This window comes from Phalaenopsis equestris, unplaced genomic scaffold (genome assembly GCF_001263595.1).
Source record: "Phalaenopsis equestris unplaced genomic scaffold, ASM126359v1 Scaffold000002, whole genome shotgun sequence".
Lineage (NCBI taxonomy): Eukaryota > Viridiplantae > Streptophyta > Magnoliopsida > Asparagales > Orchidaceae > Phalaenopsis > Phalaenopsis equestris.
The window spans coordinates 78,110,900-78,127,064 of record NW_018164444.1 but is presented as its reverse complement, the minus strand read 5'-3'; the positions used below and the strand labels follow the sequence as shown (position 1 = coordinate 78,127,064).

Below are 16,165 nucleotides of genomic sequence, written 5' to 3'. Positions count from 1 at the left end.
CGGAATCCAGTATCAGAGGAGACCTACATCCCTCCAACGTGGAAATTTTCCGAAAAGAGATGTCATTTGGAGGACACCGAGACCACAAAATCAAGGTAGATTTGTCCGAGTTTGAGTGGGGCATGGATCTGAATGAATTTATTGAATGACAACATATAGTTGAGCGGATCTTCGATTACAAAGAGGTGTCCAAACAGAGGCTCGTCAGATTAGCTATGATGAAACTAAAGAAAAGTGCCTCCCTATAGTGGAAGAACGTACAATGATAAATGTGGCGAGAAGGTAGCGATAAGATTACTAGGTGGGAGAAGATGAAGAAAATCATGCTGAAGAAATAACTTTCCCCTCATTATCGCCAGAACTAGGGCTGTCAATTTGGCTCGTTGTTCGTGAACAACTCGTGTTCGACTCGTTAAGCAGCTCGTGTTCGACTCGTTAAGCAGCTCGTGTTCGGCTCAAATTATAAACGAGCTGAACACAAACAGCTCTTTGTTCGCTCGTGTTCGGCTCGTTTTAGCTCGAAATAAAAAATATATATAACTTTTTATATAACAATATATTACATATATTATTTATATAATAATATATTATATATATTTATGTTTAAGTTTAAATCATAACACCTCATGTGGCAATGTGGTTAGTGTCTTCTTTTGTATAGATTTGATCCAGGTTCGAATCCCACACTTTACATCTATTTTTCTCAATTTTAGTTTAACGAGTCAATTTCGAGCTGAACACGAACACGAATATTTAAATCGAGCCGAACACTAACACACTGTTCACGAGCCGATTTCGAACACGAGCCGATTTCGAACACGAGCTATTTCGAATGAGCCGAACACGAGCCAAGCCTGAGCTCGCTCAAGCTCAGCTTGTTTACAGGCCTAGCCAGGACATGTTTATAAAACTCCACAATCCGCAACAGAGGGACCTTTCGGTGGAGTTCACAGTTCAATTCGACCACTTACAACTGTAGTGCGATCTGACAAAGCCATAGGAGAATACAATAGCCAGATATCTTGGGGGCTTGAAGCCTAGTATTAGCAATGTTGCAGCTACAACAATACTGGATGCTGGGGGATGTCTAAACACTAGTATAGACGGTGGAAAGGTAGCAGAAGCAGAGTTGACAACCACCACTAGTAAGGCAACCACCTATAGATGGAGACACCAATAGGAGCATGCTGCAGGAAGTTGAGAAAATTGGTTCGGATACGGATAAAGCCACCCCAATGAGAAGAAGCCGATTATAGTACCTGCCAGAAAATGCTTTACATGTTGGGGATTTGGGCACATAGCCTTCAGTTGTCCGATGAGTTGAGTTGTATCTTTTATCGAGTAGGACGCCGTGGGAGAGGTCGGCGAGGAGCAGACAGCTGAGGACCAAAGTGAGATATATCATCCTTCCCCACATAGAGAGACTCGTTATTTGAAGGTTCTTGGAATTCACAGTGGCTTCGTCACAATATTTCTACATCTGTTGCACCGTAAATGAGTATGTATGTCATCTCATCATCGACGTAGGAAGTAGTAAGAATGTGACATCGACCTCGATGGTAAAGAAATTGAGATTCATGATTCAGAAACATTCCCACCCATATTCACTAACATGACTGAAGAAGGAAAGCAGGGTCAGCATCGACCAACAATGCCTATTAGATTTTTCGTTAGGGAGTTAACTGCAGGACCATGTATGGTGGGACGTGATCTCCATGGATGCCTGTCACCTTCATTCTGACTGGAAGACTCAGCATGATGGATTCAGAAAAGCAACGATAGCAAACACATCAAGGATAGCAAACACATCAAGGTGGGACGTGATCTCCATGGATGCCTGTCACCTTCATTCTGACTGGAAGACTCAGCATGATGGATTCAGAAAAGCAACGATAGCAAACACATCAAGGATAGCAAACACATCAATTGGAAAATCGTGGCAGTTTGACTGGAAGACTCAGCATGATGGATTCAGAAACATGTATTACTCCATCAAGGATAGCAAACACATCATTCTACTCTCTTCGATAGAGCGCGGGGACACATGAGCCCTTACTAGCAAAGCAACGAGATTGATTTTAGTGACAATTGATTCTTTACCACCATGACCATCACCATGTGAGAAATTTCAGTCCCAGGAGATTGGATCGAGATGGAGGAATGCTCGGAAGTGCTTTCAAAGATAGTACAGTCGACAGTGAGACCCAGGTGCTTCCAGGATTAAAGACAAGGAACCAGAAGCTTCGACGAACAAGGTTGAAGCTGTCCTATCCTCGGAAGACTGACGTTGGGCTTTTGGGGCTGATTTGTTCTCGGTCTAGCTTTGCTGGACCTGTCGGTCCTCGAGGGGGGTTGCCCATGCTCTCCCTTCTCCTTTTCCTTCTATTCCCTCTTTCCTTTTTCCCATCTTTCCTTACTAGCACTTACCTCTTTCCTTTTCCCATCTTTCCTTCCTAGCACTTATCAATTCTGAATTTTTATTATTTTTATTAATTTTTGCCTATTATGAAATCTTCTTGTTATAAACTTTGCCAAAATTATGATTTATTATTATTTTTATTCTCTTGTTTATTTTAAAACATTGCCTAAAATAAATCTTAAGCCTCATTATAAATAAGAGGTGGTATGCTTGGAGTTTTTCAGTTTTTGGAGTTCGAGTGATTTTTGAATTAAGATTACGGCCGTCAGCGTTTTCCCTTCAATGGTTGTATCCGAAGGCGAGGAAGTCCTAGGTGGTGACCATCTCCAAGTGTCCGAGTGGTGCTCTGGCTGTAGCTCGACTTCGACAAGACATTTACTTTGCCATACTTCATTTTCTCTTATATCATTTCAGAATCCAGTCACCACAACCCCCTCTTCCACTATTGCCAGCCACCTTCCTGCTTCTGTCCAGCCATCACAACCCCTCTTCCACTGTTGCTTCCCTTCATTGTCTTTCTCATCGACCACCTACTGGCAACCCTTCTAGCTTCTCTCTGCCTCTAGCCTACGGGTGTAAAAAATTGACACGACACGCCAATAAGACTCAAACTCGATTAAAAAAATATGGGTTCGGGTTGACCCAAATATTTTTCTAGTCGGGTTTGGATCAGAGAATTCAACCTGTTTATTATTCGGGTCGGGCTTAGGTTAATCTGATTCGAGCCGGTCATTTTCTAGTCGGACCTTAATACGACCCGCTAACCCAAATTGACATCCCTAGGTTTCAAAAATTGACCAAACACACTAACACGACCTAAACTCGACTCGAAAAAATTGGGTTCGGGTTGACCATAATATTTTTTTAGTCGGCTTCGGGTCATAGAATTGGACCGGTTTTTATTCAGTTTTGGTTCGTGTTGATCTGATTCGTATCAGATTACTTTCGGGTGGAACCAAACTCAACCCGCCGACCCGAATTGACACCCCTACCTTAGCCGACTCTCCCAGTGGCATGCCGACCTTGCTGCCCCATTTGGTTCCTTTTCAGTAGACAGTTGGTCCTCTCCAACACATTCAAGCCACCTGTCTGACTCCTCCTAGCAGCCACCAACCTTCTTGACTTGTTCCCCATAGCCGCCAACGTCGCTGTTCCATCCTTGCCCTATCTTACCCGCCGCAGAGGTCTATTTCTGTTGTATGTTATTTCCTTTTCCTTAATTTTAACAGACTTCATTGTTGTTTATTGTTTTCCTACGCTATGTCATATCCTGTTAAATAGTCGTCATTGTAATTTTCTAGCATCTCGTATTAATAGTTGCAATTTTGAGTCGAGGTTTGGGTTTTCATCCGATATCACTAGGTCATTTCAGTTAGTGATCGATCTTGGTGCCTAATTTGGCCAGATTTTAGTGCCGAGTTTGGCCAGATTTTGGCTTTATCCCTAAGTGAGAAAGTGAATAGTCTTAATCGAACAATATCATTGAAGACACCTTTATACTTGAATATAGCACATAATTCAAAAAAGTTAGCTAAGTAGAGGTTAGGGTCTTCTATGGGTGATGCTCTAAACTGGCTTTTTTGTACTATTATGATGATAGCGGGCTTTAGTGTGAAGGAGGTAGCTTCTACGGTGTGGTTGTTGATACTCAAATGAATTTCTTTTATCAAAGGATCAAAATATTTCTTAGTCGGCTATGCATGATATTCTCTTGAGGTATGTTTTGCCATTTCTCCAAAATTTTTTTTAAAGTTTTAAATTTTTTTGATTTTTTAAACTATTCTTTCAAGTTCAAGGTCGTATGGTGTACTAGTTATGAAGTTCTAGACTTACGCATACACAATTAGGACAATCTAGTGAGTGATCCTAAACCAACATATATAACAAATCACAACAAACAAAATTCTCAGAACAAAAAATTTAACATTTTTATGTACTACAATCACAAATACAACACAACTCATAGCTTCAAAATCTCAGAAATGTAGTAAAACATGGATACTTGCATAATATAGAAAACGAGAAAGCACAATGTATATAACACCGTAAATAATAAGGAAATATGGTAAGAAACACGTTTACAAATCTAAACCTAAACAGTTCAGCAAAAATTTTCTAAAAATGGAAATTTAATGTTGTTCCCACCAACTTCGTTAAAAACTTGATACAGTTAAAATGTTATGAAACACTGACAATCCACGTAATTATAAGTGTCGATCAAGTGGTATACAAATTTGAGTCTTCGTATTGATCCCATGAGGATCGAGTTAAATTTCAAAATTGGGAAAAGTTTTAGTTTACTGGTTGTATCTAGCCTTAAATGGTTGAGCTTTAGTGAATTTTTGAAAATGTCTAAACCTAATTTTTGCAAAATCCAATCCTTAAGAGATTAATATGAGAGGTTCTATTATGTGAAGCTTTCTCCCTTGATTTAGATTCTAGAAACCTTGGATTAACCATGTGACAAAGTTAAATATGAGATTCAGGAACAATTCTTCTATTTAACTCCAACCAGTGGTCTAAGGAAGATTGCAATTTACACTTTAGTTCCCTAACTTTGTAATTTTTCTCAGAACACTGTATTCCTTCTCATGATTACTTTAACCTAGAAGTAATATTCCTATTCTCCTAAGTTAATGTGTGTTTACCTAGTTGTTCTACTACGATTCATTTTGAAATCCAAAGTTCACAACAAACTTTAACAAAATAACAGGTCGGGTTGAGTGCAAATGAAGCGGAAAATTTTAACACAAAAATTCACAAGCAATTCCAAATCAGTCACATCGACAAAAGTTAAGCCCCAGGCTTTCCAATCACCAAGTTAGAGTAGAAAATGCGAATTTGTTACTATGCACGTTTTAAAACAAGAAATTCCACATTATATTGATCAAAGCGAAATAGAATACTAGAGTTGGAATGAAAAAAGATCAGAACAACTAAGTGCCACTCTGAGTCCAGTCCTCCCACTAAGAACAATGAAGAACACCTACAGAGATATTCTCTCAAAATCCCCTTGCAACTTTTTATGCACTCAGCCTCACAATTCTCTCAGACCCTCGTGCTCACTCACAGAGTTTTCACTTTTTTTCCCCAACAGAGAGTGCCCTTTTGCCCTAAAAAATCCATCATTTGTAGCCACGAGATGCCATGTGGATAAAAAACTGCTTTAACTCCTTACATCGGTTGGTTGGCGCTTGAGTTCCTACCTGAAGTGCCAGACTCCTCATCGTTCTGTCGTCTCATATATTGTTAGGCGCCAGATTGCCCATAATTGACTCCTTGATGCTGCTTGCTCGGCACTCTGCTTACACTGCATAGGGTGTAGGCGCCTTGATGCCTCCTAAGGTGATGCCTTGGTGTCACTAGTGCACGCCTTGGTGTTGATCCCATGAGTTGGAGTCTGCTTGCCATGCATAAGGGATGAACTTTTCTACCTCTTATAGTGGTGCCTTGGTGTTGATCTGACTAGTTGGAGTGACATGAAAAGCCAAGGTGAAGTGCATATGTGTCGTTTGGGAGGCACTAGGTGCATTTGGAATGGAATTGGGTAGGGGTTTAAGTGAGCCAAGCCATCTCGTGAGCCGGCTCGGGTTCGACTCGATAAGTGACTCATAAACTGATCTCGATGAGCTAACAAGCCTAGCTTAAGCCAGCCCTGATTCGACTCGTTAGTTAATGAGCCAGCTTGATTAAAAATTAATTAATAAAAATATACTTAAAATATATTAAAATTAAAAAAAAATCTTTAATTATTAAAAATGTTAAAAAAAAAATATTTTTTATTTTATATCAAGTGATTTCTTATTAATTATCTCTTAAATGTCAATTCTATTTGTCATTTCATTATAAAAATAGCTTAAATTAATATGTTTCTCTTTAATGCTAAACAATCTAGCACATGAGCCAGCTTAAGCTCTTTGATTTAAGCGCGAGCTCGAGCTCTAACTTGATTAATTAATCAAGCTCAATCTGAGGGTGGCTCAAGCTCAACTCGACTCGGTTTCACCTCTGGAATTGAGGTACCTCCCTTGTGTTAGCTCCTATACATGATTAGTATATCATTAAGTGCTCATCAATGCCTGTAACACGCAATTACACGGAAAAATACCTGGAAAATCACAAATAGGGTACAAATGGTAAAATAAAATGCAAGAACTATAGACTAACATGTCACACATTTTAGACAGATCAAGTTCGTAGTATCAAATCAATGGAAGAACGGATGCATCAATTATATGGGTTTAGCTGCAAATAAGATCTTTATACCATTCATCTATTCTTCGGTGAACAAGCAAGCTATTGCATAATTTTATAAATTCTATTGCTCAGCTGTTGAGTTTAAACCGTAGCAATGTTCTTAATATGGTCTGACAATGAAAACCAGATAAAATTAAGATGATCTCGAGCAATACTTGTATCGACGGACTCAATACAAATTCTATAACTTGTAATAGTATCCATGCTCATGTAATGTCATGGGACGTCCGGATTGCTTTAGTAAGATAGTTAATGTCATGGTGTTCCAGCGCTTTTAAGCAGTGATATTATACAATACTTTATAAGATAAATAAAAGCCCATAATTATTTATTTCATATGTTGTATTCTCAACGAACTGAAATTTGCTGAGTTGGGAATTGAGAAAAGAATGGTTGAAGCATCCATTTTGATTTATCTTCAAAGCGTTTTAGGATGTATCTTGTGATTCTTCTTGAATTATCAAGAGTTTTGTAATTCGTTTTAACTTGTCAGAAGTTTTATTTAACGTCATAGTTTATGAATATTTGAACATTGAGAGTCTTAACCTTGATAATTTTGTTGTCATAATTTGTCTACAGATAGGACCATATTTAGCCATGACTTTGTTGTTCCTTTTTTTTATGAGTTTAAGATCTTCATTCTGAGAATCTTCAGGATGTTCTTTACTTTCCTTTATTGATGGATTTCTTAAAGTTCTTCAATTTTGGATACCCAATCCTTTATTTCCTCCTAATACTCTCATTTTCTTTCATCTTTTAAAAGACTCCTTTTACTTTTGGATTTTTTTTTTTACTTTTTTCCGATGATCACTGCTTCTGAACTTCAATCTTGACCATGCAAGTGTGTGTGTGTGTTTTTTTTTTCCTTCTCTGAAAACTCTTAATTCTTCAAGTTTGGCGGCTTGGAACAACTTTGTTGAAAACAAATATTCCACATATTCATCCTATCTTCAAATCTTTTCAGCTTCTCAATCATCATCAGAAGCAGAGTATTATATATCTTCTCTAAATGTTATTTTATTGTGAGAGAACTTTGTTGCTTTGATGGCTTTTATGCTGAACTAATTTAGATGACAAGGGGAATAATGGAAATTGATTATTGTAAGGGTAGCTTTTCATGACGGTTGTAGTTCCCATATTTCATGCAGATATGTTTTCCCTATTGTTAATTATTTCAGTGGCAACTGTAGTGGTTGCTTTGAAGTTGATAACCTTCTGTATTTCTTAAAATACAGCCGGCGATTCTACTTAGTGCTGTTGTGCTTGAACATGTTCTCTTCTTATACTGGTGTATTATGATTTTTTATTTACTTGAACGTTGAAAAATTAAGCAAAGAAATATTCTCATACTGTCATTTCTTTTTAGGGACATTTACATACATAACGCACGAATCTACTTTATTTACTTTTCTTACGCTAGAACTTGCATAGTTTTTGCAGTCTTTAATATCACATCAAATTTAACACGATTATCACATTTTAAAAGTGAAATACACCTTTCCATGCATAGGTTTAAAGCGCCAAAATGCTATGTATGTAAATATGAAAGTTTAGACGTGAGATATGTAAATACATAAGGATTGTTTATTAAATGCTAGTGTGCAAATTACTTCTTTTTTTCTCACATACTGCCACTTTTGTTGGATAAATATTTAAATTTCTCCTATTTTTTTTTATTGAAAATCTATGAGTTTAAATTTTAAAATTCCCACCCCCCCTACTATTCATGTGCGGTCAATTTGTATCAGAGCATCACATTTCTCCATTAAATCGCTTGAATATATAAAATTGATTAAAAATGGTCCATAATATGAAATTTATGGTACAAAAATGATCCTAATTTAGCCCCTCAAACTATAAAAAATTGATCTCAATTTAAATATGTAAATACATAAGAATTGTTTACTAAATGCTAGTGTGCAAATTACTTCTTTTTTTCTCACATACTGCCACTTTTGTTGGACAAATATTTAAATTTCTCCTATTTTTTATTGAAAATCTATGAGTTTAAATTTTAAAATTGCTGCGGTCAATTTATATCAGAGTATCACATTTCTCCATTAAATCGCTTGAATATATAAAATTGATTAAAAATGGTCCATAATATGAAATTTATGGTACAAAAATGATCCTAATTTAGCCCCTCAAACTATAAAAAATTGATCTCAATTTAAATATGTAAATACATAAGAATTGTTTACTAAATGCTAGTGTGCAAATTACTTCTTTTTTTCTCACATACTGCCACTTTTGTTGGACAAATATTTAAATTTCTCCTATTTTTTATTGAAAATCTATGAGTTTAAATTTTAAAATTGCTGCGGTCAATTTATATCAGAGTATCACATTTCTCCATTAAATCGCTTGAATATATAAAATTGATTAAAAATGGTCCATAATATAAAATTTTTGGTACAAAAATGATCCTAATTTAGCCCCTCAAACTATAAAAAATTGATCTCAATTTAACTCTAGAGGGATCATTTTAGTTTAATTTTGTATAATCAAGGGACTAAACTGAAAAATTCCGCATGAATACTTTGGGAATTACTTCAGAGTTTAACCCAAGGTTTATATTTTACTCTCATGAGCAAAGTGTTGAACTCTGCCTCCAATTCTTAGGTAGAGAGATCCGCATATGGGCAAACCAAAGAAAAAAGAGGTTGGAAATCCTTCTACAACATCAGAACAGCCGCAGCCTGAAAAAAAGAAAGGCAAATCACTAAAAGCTTCAAAAAAAATTGTGAAAAATGCTTCAAAGCGAAAAAGTGAAATATCTGAGAAATTGAACACCGAGGATAGCAAAACTGTGAAGGACATCACTAATAAAGTTGATGAGAGCACTCAGGTGAATGAATATAGTGAAGCAACTGCCAAAGAAACACAAGCAAACACCAACGAAACGTTTGGTGGGTTGATATTCATGTGCAATGGTAGAACCAAACATGATTGCTTTCATTACAAGGTTTTGGGCCTTCCAGAACATAGAAAAGATTTAGTGTTGCGTGTTAAGCCTGGTATGAGACTCTTCCTGTATGATTTTGATTTAAAACTTTTATATGGCATCTTCAAAGCATCATCATGTGGAGGGATGAAACTTGAGCCTGCAGCTTTCAACGGTTTATACTCTGCACAGGTTGTATTCTCTCATTTTCATTTTTCATCTTTCTATGTATAAGTTAGGTAGTGCCTTAGGAGTGTAACTGACTCAAGCCGACTCGTTAGCTGGCCTGGGCTCGATTCGATAAGTGATCGTGAATTAAGGTTGATGAGCTAACAAACCAAGCTCAAGCCAAACCCGACTTGACTGATTAACTTTTGAGAGATATTAATATAAGATGTACTTAAAATATATTAAAATTTGAGACTTTACCTTTTAATTACTAAAAATGCTTAAAAATGATATTTAATATTTTATATCAAGTGATTTTTTGTTATTTTTTTTCTAGATTGCACATTATATTTGTTATTTCATTACAGCACTGGCTTCAATTAATGTTATTTTATTCTTTAATAATAAATATTGGCTAAAATCTATGAATTAAGCTTGAGCTTGAACTCGAGTAATTAATCAAGCTCAAGTTTAAACTGAGGTGGCTCGAGCTTGACTTGACTTGTTTACACCCCTATTGGCAATACATGCGCTTTTACCTTCTGTGTTTTGATAACAGGATTGCAGGATGGATTTTTCGTTCAATCGTACGTGTTTTTAAGACTAATGGGAATCAATTAACATCAATATAGGTGCGTTATGAGATCGAACGTGCTTGTGCGCCCCTTCCACAACACATCTTCAAGCATGCCATTAAGGAAAATTACACTGGCATCCGAAACATGTTCAAAACAGAACTATCTGCTCAGCAAGTGAGTACTTGTTTAACGAGTTAAAGACAAATCACATGATATCTTTATTTATGTTGCAACATATCTCAACAATTGTTCTTAGCTTTTTTTGTTTGTTCCTGCTTTGCACTACCTTTTGAATTTTTTTCGTGATTTCTTATTGTACATTGTCCAGCTGCCTATTTATCATTGCCATCTTGATTTTTGTTACAGCTTCCAGCTAGCAAGTGCAACTTTTGGTGTTAGTTAATTTAATCTGCTAGCATGGAATAACACTTAACCTGAACATTTAATTCATTTATTGTGATTCTAGTACATATTTGTTTCAGAAGAAATTTTAAGGGAATGCGAAGAGTGAGACCAATGCAGGAGCCGCGGATTCCCACAGTTACTACAATCGTGGGTTGGATCAGACAGGAATCCCATCCTGTGATACATCCCTTACGGGATTTGTCTGCCCTTTTATCATTTCTGTTGAATTTTTTTACCTATCTTCATTGCTTCGTTTCCTTTTCTTCTAATTAGGGTTTAGTTTAATTATTAGGATAGATATCATATGTAAAAACTGATTTAGCAGATTTTTTATTATTGTTACCGTATCTTTGAATTTCTTTCAAGTGACGTGTTTGTAGCCTGATAGCATCAAAATGATGATCTCTCTTAGACGTTTTGTTTATAGCCTGATAGAATCAAAATGGTGATCTTTCTCGGACGTTGGAAGGCCTCCTTCATCGTCCAATTTGCTATTTGCTGCTGTTTGACACAGAAAATAGCTGTTTTTTTTGCTTCCGATTTGTGGTCTTTTGGTCGTTCAAGCCGGATTTTCTTGCCTACCCAACAAATTACTTACCCTTTTATTGTGTTCTTTCACACCTTCTAGGTGCTCTAGAAAGGTATATTAGAGTCTAGTTTGCCCTAGGTTATTTAAGATTTTTGTCTTTTTTGTTCAAATCCAAAATTCCAAAAAAAATTTACCATTTCAAAGTTATTACTATTGTAATTTCTAGCTTGAATCCTAAATTTTTAAAATCCGATCTTCCCACCTTCACCAAAATTTCAGACCTACACCTACTCCTAAAATCTAAGCCCTCGCCTTACCTTGAATTGCAATCCCATGTTCGTCAAAAACTTTGAATGAGAGAGTGTGACATAATGTTGCCTAGGAAAAATCTACAGAGTTGTCCATTAGCTTTTTAGGGAGCATATGGAACTAGAAGTTCTCCAAATTTAACAATGGTTTGCCTCCTTTGAGAGGAGGTAATCCGGTGAGGTCATTCACAATGATGACTCACTGGGTCAATTGGAGGAAGTGAATCTCTTATGGCAGGAAGTTTCTAGAGATGAATAAATGATGCCACAACGATTTGACATTGAATATATGAGAAGCCATGATGTCGGATTGAAGATTGACTTACCAAATTTTGACGACCACATAGATCTGGACAAGTTTAACGAGTGGCTTTATACAGTAGAATGAGTCTTGGTGTATGAGGATATTTCACTTGACAAGAAGGTCAAGCAAATCGCTACTAAGCTAAGGAAGAATGCTTATTTTTGATGGGAGAACCTCAACTTGTTCAACAATAAAAAGAGGAGTAAAATTACTATCTAGTCCAAAAGATGAAACAAGCGATGCAATGCAAGTATTTACCAGTGCATTACTGACAAGATATGTTCTCGAGGCTTCATCACTTACAACAACAAGAGATGTTGGAGTGAAATTGACATATCGATTTTAACAGCAGCATAGATCAGGTTAAGTTTATCGAGTGGTTTTCTGACACTATAATGGATTTTTAATTATAAGAATATTCGACTTGACAAAAAGATCAAGCTAATCACTACTAAGCTAGGAAAGAATGCTTATTTATGGTGGAAGAACTCAAGCTTCTTCAATAACGGGAAGGGAATATAATTATCATCTAGTCTAAGGTGAAACAAGAGATGCAATGCAAGTTTCTACCAACTTATTAGAAACAAGGTATATTCTTGAAGCTTCATCACTTACAATAGCAAGATCTCTCGGTATAGGAGTACATCGCTGAGTTAGGCAGCTTATGTTGAAGTGTCGGCTAGTGAAGCTCGAGAATACCTTAGCTCGATATATGAGAGGATCGAGACCTTCTGTTGACAATGTGGTTTAGTTATAGCCCTATTGGACATTACATCATATTCAAACCCTAGCTTCAAAGGTAGAGAAACATCACCGGGTAACCGCCACACTTCATAGACATAATTCAACCCAGGATCAAACAAAAGTAGTACACTTAGCAGAACTTCCAAGCTAACATTGTTTGAGAAAAAAATTAGTTTAAAGTGGAGAAAAAATGGAGACAAAATAACACTCTCAAATTTGTCCCACCTTGGGCACATTAATTATGATTGTCCAAACAGTGGGGTGACCTCTTTCATTGAGCAGAGAACAATTGAAGAAATGGACAGTGACACGGGAGAAGATAATGACGTTAGAGAGAAGTTTTAATCTCTAGCTAACGAGGGAGAGGTTGTAGTGATTCAAGCTTGAGCCTAAATGAGAGATCACAATGGGATTAACATTGATTGTAATAGAAAATAGTGAGTCAAAGGAGCAGATACCTGAAAAGGAACAAGCTCTTGTTAAAGGAGTTACTATATATCATGATTGACCATTTACCTTCTATGTAGCTGCCACTGGCGGTGGTCTAGTATGCCATAGGGTTCATTCCATGCTTTATTTCTACAGGCATACTTGTTTATCAGATACGCCCAGCCAAGTAGGAGGAGTGGAAGATACAAGTTGTAGATTTAATTGCTTGAGGCTTCGTTCGTGGGAGCACTAGCCCAGATGCAGTTCTAGTTTTGGTTGTACCAAAAAATGATGGTTACTTATTTTATCAGGACAACATTTGAAATGATAAGTGTGTTTCAGAGTTTTCTGTGTTTCAGAGTTGTTTGGAATGAGCTTGGGCATAGATTTTGCAATAGAGTTGCCTCTAACACAACAATACAATAACTTTATCATAGTTGTGGTAGATCTATTCTAGAAGCTTCCTGGGATGAGGATGATGCTCTTGCTCTGTAAGAATTACGCGCGAGCCAAGGACCCGTGGAATTGCGGATTTTTGCAATTAGGATGGGAATCCCTTCCCATGATACTTCTCTTACGGGATTTTTCCTCCCTATTAGCAAATTAACTGGATTTTTTTTCCTTTTATGCATTATTTTCTTTCATTTTCTTCTAATTAGGGTTTAATTTAATTATTAGTATAAATATGATATTTAAAGCAGATTTAGCAGATTTTCCATTATTGATATGTTATTTAGAGAAGTTTTTCCTGGTATTTTTATTGGAGCGTGATATATTTAGATTTCTTTCAAGTGGTTTGTTTGTAGCCTGATAGGATCAAAGTGGTAATCTCTCCTTCGTCATCTAATTTACTGCCTACTGCTCCTTGACAGCAGAAAACTTCTGTTTTCCGCTTTTTGATTCTCTAACACAACAATACAATAACTTTATCATAGTTGTGGTAGATCTATTCTAGAAGCTTCCTGGGATGAGGATGATGCTCTTGCTCTGTAAGAATTACGCGCGAGCCAAGGACCCGTGGAATTGCGGATTTTTGCAATTAGGATGGGAATCCCTTCCCATGATACTTCTCTTACGGGATTTTTCCTCCCTATTAGCAAATTAACTGGATTTTTTTTCCTTTTATGCATTATTTTCTTTCATTTTCTTCTAATTAGGGTTTAATTTAATTGTTAGTATAAATATGATATTTAAAGCAGATTTAGCAGATTTTTCATTATTGATATGTTATTTAGAGAAGTTTTTCCTGGTATTTTTATTGGAGCGTGATATATTTAGATTTCTTTCAAGTGGTTTGTTTGTAACCTGATAGGATCAAAGTGGTGATCTCTCCTTCGTCATCCAATTTACTGCCTACTGCTCCTTGACAGCAGAAAACTTCTGTTTTCCGCTTTTGATTCTCTTTCATCCCGCCGTTAATGCCGGATTTCAACCAACATCCATCCTCCCATTTTTCTGACCTATCATTCAACTTACCCACCCCTTTCTTGTATACTTTCGCACCGTCTAGGAGCTCTAAAACGATATCATGCTCACAACATTTCTGAACAATCTTGCTGAGCTTTTTTGTTTGCCCTTCAAGCCTGCTTCGCACCAAGTTTTGATTTTTTTTTTTAATTTTTCTCGCCCTTTCTCATAGTGTGCTGACCGGATGCCTATCATTGCCATCTTGATTTTTCGTTTCAGAATCCAGCTAGCAATTGCAACTAGTAACCTGAACAGTTGATTCATTTGTTGTGATTCTATTACATATTTTATTCAGGAGAAGTTATAAGGGAAAGCGAAGAGTGTGACCTGTTTTCCTTGTATTTTTCATTTTATTTTTTGTTGAATCGTTAGAAATTTTGTGGAATTACAAGTGGTTTCAGAGAAAAGAATTGAGACAAAGAAATGAGTTCACCTCACCTTTTATATAACAATTTCAAAATGATTTTTCTTAACTCATTTCTTTCTAGTTCGTTTTCCGTTATGCGTGGCAATTTCAACTCTCATTTTCCAACCAAATGGCAATCATCCAATCATACGAACCTACATATCCAATTTTGTATGAAGGTTTACTAACTCGTCTTAATCTCCATTTTTAAGGTAAAGGAGCTCATCAAGTTATTCCCATCTTTACCCCCGCACCAATCAATCTTCAACATGGATGCTCCTGTTCGCAAGCCGGTCCAGGTTCTTACCCGAGTCCCTGCTCCTGCTCCAATGCCCGGGCCAGTCCAGTTTGTAGCCCGAGCGCCTGCTCCTGCTCCTGCTCCCACTCCCACTCCCACTCCCATGCCCGGGCCAGTCCAGTTTGTTGCCCGAGTCCCTGCTCCTCCTCCCATGCCCGAGCCAGTTCAAGTTCTTGCCCCAGCCCCAGCCCCAGCCCCTGCTCCAGTCGCAGTATTATGGCCCTCAATGCTTCCATTGGACGGTCCTGTCCCGGTACAGAGAGAGATTGTCGCTCCGATCAACACCCTCCAACTCGATCCTCGGTCTTTGATCGAGCAAGACTATATAAATTTGGGTTTAAATCCAAACCATTTCTCAGTGCCTCATGGAAATGTTCCAGAAATCTACACTCATCCTTATGGGTCTGCAGGACCTTATGAAACCAAAGCAGACTATCTGAATGATCCCTCCCGGCGTAGGCTGGATGAGGTTGGTTTTAGTTTGAGGCCATTAGCGCACCCTCAACCAGCTCCTCATGTCAGATTACTGCCCACTTCTGGGGATGCAAGGCTTGGCGAAATGCATCTGGTTCATGCTCCAATAACATTATCTGGTTATAGCGAGAGGAATTCACAACCAGTCTCGTCGCGATATACTTTTGCAGGCCCGTCGATGTCACAGAAGCATGGACGTGCACTGTGAGAAGATTAGGGAGTGAGCAGCCATTTGGGGTGATTTCCTTGCATTTTTTAGCTTTCTTGTTGGTATTTACTAATGTTTTCTCATACTTGAAGATGTTAGGTTGTTTAAGATGTATCTGTTGTTCTATTTGTATGTTTTTGTTTGTTATGATTTTGTTCTGTGAATTATCACTCAGCAACCATTGTTGGTGTCCAAGATATTATGCAATTCTCCACCCCCCCCCTACC

At 37.3% G+C, this 16,165-nt stretch overlaps 1 protein-coding gene across 3 annotated transcripts in view; it reads left to right on the top strand.

The window, feature by feature from the left end:
- The window catches only part of LOC110023874 (BCL-6 corepressor-like protein 1), a 32,632-nt gene extending 16,480 nt beyond the window's left edge, over positions 1–16,152 (top strand). For all 3 annotated transcript variants that reach the window (XM_020723525.1, XM_020723516.1, XM_020723507.1), the window contains 3 exons: positions 9,299–9,812; positions 10,421–10,540; positions 15,171–16,152. In XM_020723525.1, the coding sequence (XP_020579184.1) occupies positions 9,315–9,812; positions 10,421–10,540; positions 15,171–15,938 (1,386 nt within the window). In that variant the 5' untranslated portion in view covers positions 9,299–9,314 and the 3' untranslated portion in view covers positions 15,939–16,152. The remainder of the gene's footprint in view (positions 1–9,298; positions 9,813–10,420; positions 10,541–15,170) is intronic.
- Positions 16,153–16,165: the final 13 nt, after the last annotated feature.